Below are 10,886 nucleotides of genomic sequence, written 5' to 3'. Positions count from 1 at the left end.
CTGCAGAGCAGATGCTGCGGCCCTGACTCATGCCTATGTAATATGATCCGGGGCACGTAAAAGCGTTATTCACACTTCTGATACAGGGTTTGCTTGTGTCATTCACCATGCCACAATGACAGAGTCAAATCCTGGAAAACATAAGTCAAGTCACTAATTTTTTTTTTAAATCCAGTGTTTACAACTGCTTTGTGGTTTAGTGTCTCTGGCTACTTCTCTGATGAAATGCTAGCTCATAGACTGAGCCTGGGAACCCCTTGGACCTTTGAGCAAGTTCCGCCACCCACTTTCTTGTGCTGCGGGAGCCACTGCTAGTATTGTGTGCCTGCTGGAACTTGTGGCCTGGGAATGACTGGAAATGATGGCAGCTCTACCAGAGGTACAGCAGAGCTGCTAAGTGCATGAGGTATGAGATGGATGGTCCCCAGGTCAACTTTGAGATCTACATGGTCTCAGGCAAGCTGGTTGCCTTTCAGCTCTCTGTATGTAATATGGGGATATGCAGGGTTGTTATATGGATCACAGGGTGGCCGAAAACATGCATGTATTTGCACCTAGGGAATGAAATACGGTGTCTAAGGTTAAAGTCCTAATGGTTAAAATGGGAGAATTAAACACATGTTTAAATCTCTTGGCTTGAAATCAATGAGACTTAAAAGGTCCTCTATTTTTGCTGAACCACACTACATTTTTTCTGATGATTTAATCAGGAAGGCCAGCCACTACAGTGGGAATTATTGTTGTTATTATTATTCATGTCACAATCAGAATGCTTTTGATGGCCATGGAGTGTCTCAAGCATAAAAGGTACCAGTTACAGGAGGGTGCTTTCAATCATCTTCAGACTTAACCTGCATTCAAAGTGATCATGCTCCCTGATCCTATAGATATCTGCAGATGTGAGGGATGTCATCACCTCTAAAGATGTGATTACATCATTGCTACAGCAGCATTATTTGGTGGGGAAACTGAGCAGTTCCATCTTCCTGGGCATCCATTGCGATCCCACTTAAGTGGCTTATTTGCCATATTTCAGGCACATTGGGCTACAAAAATACTGTCCCTTTCATGAAGGTGCCTAACAAAGTGATGTTCACAGCGACCATATTTTGATTTAAATTTTCACATTTATTGCTTGGAAAGAACACTTAAAAATTTGGAAATAAGCTTTTAAAAGGGGGTTGGAGGTGTTGCTGATTAATGTGAAATCAATAATTTACAGTAAGAAATTAGTTTCAGGGCCAGTGAGCTTTGATATAGCAAGGGAAATCCCAAAAAGCAGAAGCACATCAGTCAATGCAATTGTGTTTCTGGATGTGCATTTACATCCACAGTTCATTTGGAGCCATCAGATTGGCTTGATATGTCCTTTGACTGGTTGGCGTGTAGTAAGACCAGTGTACAGTCAGATGGCATACTTTTATTTATCCTTAATTATTGCAACAATATGTTTTGTGATCAAGATAAAATGGTTAGTTGCTTCTAACAAAGGACTTCATATCAGTTTGCTACAATTATGAGGAACGGATTTCAAGATTGACACTTACATAGTTTACTGCATTTTCATATTTTACTGCATTTTCTCCAAGAAACCCAGAGGTGCAACTGGTTACTAGTGTGACTCCGTTAAACTTCAGAGATGGGATTTTTATCAGGGTCTTGAAGACTGTTCTTTGATCAGCTCTTAGCCATGGAGATTAAGACCTACAGACCTAGTTCACATTGACTCCATCCTGTACACAGAGATCCCACCTCCACTTGTCATGCTTTCCTACTGACAATCAGCACCAGAGTCCATGTGTGTGTTGGGGTGTGTGGGGAGAAGTGGGTGCAGATGGGACTCTGGGTCTCCTAATGGAGGAGAAATTGCACAGGTATTTCTTAAAAATGTTTATTTATACAAAAATTATTTCTAGAAAACAATACAATTTGTATCCATACTTTCTTCAAGATATCTATAGACGTGGCTATAGATAATATTTTGATTCGGAACACATTCAGCCATATAAAAATAAAACTATTTACATTATGTCAATAAACAAAGGTATTCATTTTCTTTTTTTTAAAAAAAAGGCACTGGAGGGTATTGCTCAGGCTATTGCATTTCCTTTGTGCATTTAGGAAAAAAAGCTCTTAAGAAATCCATTGTCAAAATCCCATTAACCCTCACGCTTGCACTTATTCCCATTTTTTTATAAAAACAACAACACAAGTTAACAATCACAATAGTTTTTTTAAAAAAGAAGTGTGTATCAAGCATGTGCCTAGGAATGTCTGCAGTGACAGTTTTACTAAGGCACATACTGTTAAGACAACTGGACATACATTCTTGTTCTCTTCTAATGATGACATCGGAAGACAATTCAGGGTGCTGATCAAGAAGCACACTATTCTAAGAAATACCAGCAACCTGTCCTATTCACCACATAATGACTTGATATAGTAGACACTGGAAAGCACCTGTGATATTTGGTATCTGACAAAACTTAGTTTTGGAATGTAAATTTTAGTTTTTTTAAAAAAGTCATTCATTTGGCTTTTCCATCTTCCCGTATTTAAGATGTTTTGATTTCCTTTGTATCTCACAATTGTCAAACTTAACAATTGAACTAAAAAGCAATTTGGTGTTATTTGCATCTTCCAGTGGAGTTGTTGAGTTGGGAAGTAAAATATAAACTGCCTCCAGGGCTGAGGGTTCCTCCTGTTCTGTTGAAAAGGAGTAGAGAAATGTTCAGAGCCCAGGCAAATTCAGTGAGCTACACAGCAGCCAGATTCCTCATGTTTGTGCAGAAGAGACATTCGGGAGAAAGTTTTTGAACAGTTTTTGCATTGGTATTTCTTCACATCCGAATGGGTCTGCAAGTGGGCCCTCAAATTTGACCTGTCTGCAAATGCTCTGTTGCAATGAGGGCACGAGAAAGGCTTCTCTCCTGCAAAGAAATACACAAAAGAGGTTTAATCGTTTTAAAGCTCAAGTAAGGAACTTTCTGTATAAATGGGAGAAGTCGTTTTGCAGAGGAATAAAAAAACATCATGCCTGTGAAAATGGTGTTTGGGTTCTATATATTATTAAAGGGTCCATTCATTACACTGCAGGCTGTCCATTCATTATTTCATACTTTTCAGAGTTTGCAGGATTCATGGTGCATTGAATGACAAGCCACTGACACTTTCTGCTTCAGCAGGTGCAGCCAGTGCCTGCAGGCTGGACTCCACCCAGCATTTTCATATGTTCCTTCCATTCATTTACTGTATCCTGTGCAACGCCTACTGCTGCCCAAGGCTGTAGTTTACATGCCATTGGTGTGAATGGCAGAATTCCCATCAGATTGAATGCTTCAGCATTGCACTCTGCTTCCTTGGAACAGAGGCAGGACAAGGAGTAGCAAGAGGACTCACTTGCACATGATCAATAAAAGCTTGCAATTAATGCACAAGCTACTCAAGTCTGTGGACATTTTTGACTTACACTCTGGCCCTGGGCATTGTTCACAGAAGTAAGTGCAGCTGAGTTTAGTGGGGCTTAAAGGCTATGCAGCCAAATTTTCTTTGGAAATTAGGCTGGCGGTCCTCAGTGGAGCTTCCCCCTACTGAACGAAGCACAGGACTGCAACTTTAAGGTGTTTAGTACCATTGAAGAAAATCAGAAATTCTTTCTGTGATAAGTGTTTGAATTAGAGTGTAATTTGTCTTAAGGTTAACTTTTGTTGCTCACAGTGACATTCATCTTGTATTAAGTTTAATTTGTCTTAAGGTAAGTATACATAAAATTCCAGCTTTGGATTGCAGTTTGCAGATTCGTCTATGCCTTCAAACCCATTCTGTAATCCAGTTGCACTGTCAATGGAATGGGACTTCTATTTAAAATACAATCCTTAATTCCCATTTATTTCTGTGGATTTACACTTCATGGGATCAGGTCCATTGTGTTTAGCACTGAGATGCCAGATCTTCTAAATGACTTTCTACAGTACACATATTTCTTACATGTAAGACTTATTGCTTTCTGTGGAACTCATTTCCAAGAACTGCACATTTGATCAGAGTGTAAAATTCTGTGTCTATATGCTGACTAAGGGGGTTTGCTGTGTGCATTGCTTGGATACAATGCTTGACTGCAGATTATTGCATAGGGAACCTGGTATTTCTGCTTACTTCCTTCTCTCTCGTTTGCTGTCTGATCTGTCTACCTTGCACCTGCATTCCTTCCAAAAGCGTGTTCCAACACTCATGTTGAAGCATGGAATTCTTAGGGTCAAATGGATCCCTGTCTTGTGACAGCTTGCCGAAGCAAACTTTAAGTTCTCTAAAGTGAAAAAGTGTTACACCAGTACGTAAGCTGACCCACTCATAAATGATTTAAAAAGAAAAGAAGTCTGGTGAACATTTAGCAGAGCAAACAGGATAACTTGAAAACATGAAATGGACCATAAAGCCCTATAGATTTTTAAAAATGGAATTATTGCAGCAATACATGCTACTGCAGCAATACATGCTATGCACAATCACATTTCCCCTCTTACCTGTATGTGTTCTGATGTGTCCTTGAAGTAACCATGGTCTAGAGAAAGCCTTGCCACAGATCTTGCAGACACAAGGTAGTGTGTGGGTCCTGATGTGCATCTTAAGAGCTCCTAGGCTCACGTATTCCTTGTCACAGTATTTACAGCTGAAAGATTTCCTAGACTGGGCATCACAGTGCAACTGCTTATGCTTCGCCAGTCCAGAGAAAGTTGAGTAGGTCTTATTGCATAAGCTGCATTGAAATTTCTCTGCTTCAGTTGCATGAGGGTCGGAAAGTTTGGACTGGATCCTCTCTTCTTCATCACTAATGGGACTCTCCGAGCCACTGTGATCCTTGGATGAAGTGTCAGAATGTGGAGGTGGGCTGACTCTTCCCAAAGACGAAGGGTATCCGGAGAGAGGTGAGAGGTCACTGGGTAAAGGGGAAGGCAGCAGCCCAGTTGTAGTCCACACTGTGATGGGGTTGTAAGCAACTGAGCTCAGGATCTCAGGCTGTGGAATGATAGGCATGGGGTAGCTCTCATAGAGGTATGGGGAAATGATCACTGGAAGGGAAAAAAAAGAGAATCGTTTTAAGACAACAGAGATTTTTCTCTTTATAACAGCAGTACAATATATCCAATGCTCATGGAGATTGAAAGTGATGAAATCCTAATGAAACACACAGAATGAACGTAACCTTCTGTAACTTTAGAAAAAACTTTACATAAGTTGGGAGGTCTGCTCAAAGTCACAGCTTTCCTCCCCAAGCCTCTGCTGCAGCCAGAGGAAATCCAGCAGTAAAATCCACACCATTCTCTTACATTTCCAAGTCACTCGTTTTGCAACAGAGAGAATTTTTTTTTCCAGCAATGAAGCAAACTCCTACGTTGAAGTTTTAATTCTGTTGGCACTGACATTTTTAGGGGGGAGGAAGAGAGAGAGGGGGAGAGAGAGGGATCTGTAAAAAAAGTTTGTTAAAAGTTTGCACCAGGCTATGAAAAGTCCCACTTCAGCAACAACAATCAGAGCAGTTAGAATACAGTTTTCAGCCTTGGATTACCTGTGTGAGTATCCAGTTCACCATAGTTTGGCTTTTTGGAAGAGTTGAAATGTTTCTTGACCAAGAAGGATCGTGGCATCTTGAAATGCAGGGCTGCCTTCTTCCTGAAACCTCCTTTCAGCTTCAGAATAACGGTCCCCAGCTTTTGGGCAGCAGCAGCAGACAGAATCACTGCTTGCACATTGGTCCTCTACAGCATTGTCCTCTCTGCTCACCCCATGCAGTAAAATTGTGTAGTGCAGGGCTCTTTGCAAAGTGCTGTAAATACCCACTCGTCAGGTGCAGGAGGGGAGGGTCAGGGGTTTCCTTTTCATCCAATCACTCCTGATTTGCTGAAGTTCTTTTACAAACTCTGCCTGTTTGGCCAAGAGACTTATTCCTTGCTCTTCGCAAGGAGGATCCAATCCCTTCTAGGAGCTGAGGACTTGGGTCAGGTTTCAACTCCTCCCACTGGGATAGCTGTGAAGAACAGAGGAAGAAGAATCTCTTGTCAGAGGGAGCCTAGAAAACGTCTTAGAATTCCTGCCTACTAGTGGGGCTAATTGAAGTAGGTTCAGTAAGGGATAAGTTTAGATTTCACTGTACTTCCTCACCTTTCTCTGGAGTGCCTTGCATCCCAACAAAGTGAAAATTAATTCTTTCAAAAAGCAAGGCTGCTTCCCAGATGTGGCATAATGAAAATGCTAAGGACAAACTGTTCATTATGAGGGGCAAAGGGCAGAGGGTAGAGGGGAAGTTATTCCAAGATAAACAGTCCGGCTTTTTTAGACACTAACGAGAGTCTTTGGCTTGTCATGTAGGGCTTGCTATTTTTGGAAGTGAAGAGGAGTTGAGCCGAGATGCTTAATAGATTAAGGAAATATTTTGTGTTTGCTGTTGAAGAACTGGCAATGAGGTGCCGTGGCCCCGATCCAACTGAAATTAGTTCTGTTTAAGACCCATTGCTGTAATTGTGCACTGATTTTAGTTGGATCAGGGACATTTTGTAAGACAAAACATATGCACAACTCAGACGCAAAACAGGAAGACAGTAATTGAGATATGCAGAATCCACAAAAGGGCTGCAACCATTTGCACTCTGATTACTCAGAAGTAAGCTGTGCTGACCTCAGTTGGACTTGCGTCTGAGTAAATATGCAATGGATGAAGCTGCATGGGACTTTTTCCAATTTCTCAGTGCAATGTTGCACATTTCCCTTCTAGAGGAAATTGAGCCACTCCCGTAAATGGAAATTATTTGGCTGCACATATTTAATTCTGTGCTCATTTTCGATTAGCTGACAGTGACTGAGGAATGCACAAAGGATGGGCAAGAATATGATCCCAGCACATTCAAGCTCCCCTTACCTAAAGGAATGGCTGAGACAACCACTTTCTTCAGCTTCAGTTGAAAGATATCATTCCTGTTTCATCTTAGGCAGCATAGAATATTCAAAGGTTTGTGTTTTAGTTTGGAGAAGCTTGATGTACCATGTGGTATCTTCTTGCTTGTCCAGTAAACTTATTTGCTTTGGTCATACACAGTACCAGTCTCATTTGCTGCTGCTTTTTGGGGTCAACAGCTTCAGCTATTGCAGGGAGTTGGACTAGATGACCCTTCCAGATCCCTCCCAATTCTATGATTCTGTGAACTACCAACAAACCTATAGGCATGGAAAGGATTTGAGCAACACAAGCACAGATTCATCCTGTTTAAACATTTAAAATTCATTCGGGGGTGGGGAATATTTGCACTTCTGAGTGCACTTGAAACCTATATTTTCCTACTCAGCTGTACTACAAAATGTACCAGTAGACTGAGGGCTATAAAACGGGTGTATATATAGAATGAAGGAAGTGTGGAGGGAAGTTGCATTGAGACCACCCCAGCCTTCTCTGCAACAGGTGTTGGAATGAAGACATGGGGGAAAAAATCTCTGTGGTTCTGTTAAGACTTGTAAGAGCAAAGTGCTTTGTCAAGCTGCATAACTTCTTTATCTGGGAGATGCCAAAACAAGTGCAGAAGTAAAGTTATCTGCTTTCATGTAGCAATTCAACTGTTAACAGGCTCCAAGGCTGGTGTTTATCCATGAGTGGTTTACATTGATTTTTTTCTTCCTTTAAGAACACCTATGCTGAAAAATCGTCAGTGTGTTTTCTTTATAGCAAAGTGCATAGGGTTTTTTAAAAAATTACTTTAAAAACACACAGAAGCTATGGTCTATTCAGTTCAATTCGCAGGATCAAGATGGGGTGCAAGTACAAAGCCCAGTTCTAAGCATGTTTACTCCCAAGTAAATATGCATACACATACAGCCCAACATTACTTTGGGGTGTTGGATCGCCTCTCTCACCCCTGAAATCTCAATTTTAAATCTGCTTCTTTGGCAGCAGCTTCCCTGCTTCTCCATTGCTTTATCTTGTGTGTGTTCTGCTACAAACTTAGAATTTCATGCTCAAGCTAGGTTCACGTTCTTCACCATTTTCTCTCTTGTTTTATACTAGGGCTAGGAAACGTATGGCCCTCCAGGTGTTAGGCAACAATTCCTATCATCCATGACCACCAGTCATGCTGGTGGCAGTTGATGGTAGCTGGAGTCCAACAACATCTGGAATTATAGAACCATATAACTTCAGGAGGATGACAAGATGTAAATGAAACATAGGTTTCATTTACATATGGCCATCCAACTTGTGTTTAAAGACCTTCAATGAAGGCGAGATCACGACCTACCATGACAGTCTACTGTTGAACAGCTCTGACTGTCAGAAAGTTCTTCCTGATATTTAGTTGGAATCTCCTTTCTTGTAACAATGACTCTATTGGTTTGGGTCCTAGCTTCTGGAGCAGGACAAAACAAGCATGCTCCATCTTCCATGTAACAGCCCTTGATATATTTGAAGATGGCTATCATATCTCCTTTCTGTCTCCTCTTATTCAGGCCAAACATACCCATCTCCTTCAACTGTTCCTCATAAGGCTTGGTTTCCAGACCCTTGGTCATCTTGGGTGCCCTCCTCTGTACACATTCCAGCTTGTTACTATCCTTCTTAAACTGTGATGCCCAAAAGTGGACACAGTATTCCAGGTGGGTTCTGACCAAGGCAGAATAGAGTGGCACTATTCCTCCCATTGATCTGAACACTATCCCTCTGGATCACCACAGGCTTCCCAGTTCTGCCATTTAAACCACATTTCTCTTGGTAAATCCCTTCAAAATAAAACAGGTGCGGCCTTACATTAAGTCAGGCCACTGGTCTATCTTGCTCGCTGTTGTCTGCAGTGACTGACAGTGGCTTCAGACAGAGGATATTACCAGCTCTACCTGGAGATGCTTGGGATGGAACCTTGGACCTTCTGCATGCAAAGCAGATGTTCTCCCACTGAGCTATAGCCCTTTCAAAAGTAAGCAGCTTCTGAATATCATTGTTAGATTACTGGGCAGAATAGTGTCTCCTCTGTCTTTGGCACAGGTCTTGCCATGTGGCTGGTGCTAAATAAACATTAAGTAGCAGGATTAGTTGATGCCCCCCCCCAAGACACAGCCATTTACTCCTTCCTTAATGGAATGTGTGAAAGTCCTCAGTAGACTACCAATAACAGAAAGATACATCCAGAAAATATATCTGCTGTGTGGGGTACTTTAAAAGCTTGTCCTTTTGCTGAATGTCTACAACTATTTAATTCTGGAAAGTGCAGTAACTTCTGCAGAAAATACCTCTGGGATCAAGCCACTTTACATTGTGGGTACGATTCCAGAGAAGTGCCAGTCTGTTCAGTTATGCCAGCTAACACTGAGATAGGCTTGTACATGCCACACAAAAGGCATAAATGCTCTCATTTTCCATTGCCTCGTGCCAAATGCAGTTGCGCCAGTACAGCAGTGTAGTAATGCCTTGGTGAATTAGGCCCTTGGGCTCCCCTGTTCAGACTTCTGTATAAATCATAATGTTTTGACATGTCAACCAAGTGGCTAGGCTAAAACGAATAGCACCGGGCACTGGGTGCAAGGCATGTCATTACACGGTTTTGAAATGGTATTAGCATGACTCTTGTTGCCTGAGCGGGGTTTTCTGTTTTTCTTTTTTTCTTTTCTTTAAACAACCCAATGAGTTTGTATGAAGATGGCTAGAGATACCATAGTGCCAGAAAGGTGAAATGGGGTGAAGGAAAAAGATCACAGTTGAAAGGAAATCAGAGGGAAAAGCAGATCTCTCTTTTCATTCGGAAAGCTGGAGAAGGAAACGTTTTCATGGACCCTCAGGCTGCTCTTTTAATTCTGAAGCATTGCATCAGCTTCCTGAAAATCTGAGATCAAACCACCCATCGTGTTATCAATGGATTGAGCTTGGACAACAGCAGCCAGTGCTTTGTTAGGGACAGTGTACATTTCTCAACTTTTAAAACCAGCCAGCTGAGCAATTGATAGACTTCACCTTAGCAGGAGCGATTGCCAATGGCAGTTCTTGATCTACTGTTCTTCACCAGTGATGAAGCAAAAAGGAAGATTTGGAGCCGGGATCTCAGGGTCTATGCTTAGTTTCCAGTTGGATTGGTGTGGAAAAAGGAAACTGCAAATACAGTCCTTCCTGTGCAGGCAGAAAGAACCCTCTTCCCATTCTTCACCTGCTGCATCATCTAGAAACTCACATTGGCTGGATTATCTTGGAAGGCGGGACGGTTGGCTATCGTGAACTATACTTCCACTTAAGTTGAATGCAGAGAACAGGTTGCTCCATTTCATGCTTATGCTTTTAACAGCAGGGAGAATTTGTATAGTTTACAGCTTCTCCCATCAGAACTTAACTTTTATGTAGAAAGCTATATCTGTTCAACCTCCCTTTGACACGCAGTTATTAATGACCCTCAGTGTCAAAGCCGAGAGCCTATTCTCACACATTTGGATGTCCAAAGATGTTACCAGGTAGACATCAATATAGAAGAATTTGATACAGTTGCCCTCATTATACAAGATGGAGTTATGGGAGGGGCAGGGGAGACACATTTTGACATACCAGTGACTGACAGTATTATTTTATTTTATTTTCAATGCATGTGTATGTTTTTGCATTCCAGACAAAAAGAGTCAGGCGAAAAAAATGAATGTTAAAAATCACAAACTACTAGTTGGCTCATGAAACACAGCCCTATGTTTGGCCACTCATTACTATATCCTATTGTGTTCAGTGAGGCTTACTTCCAGGAAATGACGTATTGGATTCAAGCCTGAAGGTTGGTTAATGTTACTCATTTATTTTACTATCAAATTACAGGAAAACATATTGAACAGGTAGATGAAACTTTGATTGTAAAGGGCAATTGTCTATTGTTCATATAAGG

The 10,886-nt window shown here is 41.4% G+C and overlaps 1 protein-coding gene across 1 annotated transcript; it reads right to left on the bottom strand.

The window, feature by feature from the left end:
• Positions 1 to 1,877: 1,877 nt before the first annotated feature.
• Positions 1,878 to 5,922, bottom strand: SNAI2 (snail family transcriptional repressor 2). The gene is made up of 3 exons (XM_081919518.1): positions 5,567 to 5,922; positions 4,524 to 5,069; positions 1,878 to 2,930 (listed from the first exon to the last, which is right to left on the bottom strand). Exons 1-3 carry the CDS (start codon positions 5,643 to 5,645, stop codon positions 2,749 to 2,751), a joined length of 807 nt encoding a protein of 268 aa, XP_081775644.1. The 5' UTR covers positions 5,646 to 5,922; the 3' UTR covers positions 1,878 to 2,748.
• Positions 5,923 to 10,886: the final 4,964 nt, after the last annotated feature.

This window comes from Podarcis melisellensis, assembly GCF_964234715.1.
Source record: "Podarcis melisellensis genome assembly, chromosome: 7".
NCBI lineage: Eukaryota > Metazoa > Chordata > Lepidosauria > Squamata > Lacertidae > Podarcis > Podarcis melisellensis.
Note: the sequence above shows the minus strand (reverse complement) of the source record. Positions and strands in the feature narration are given on the sequence as shown.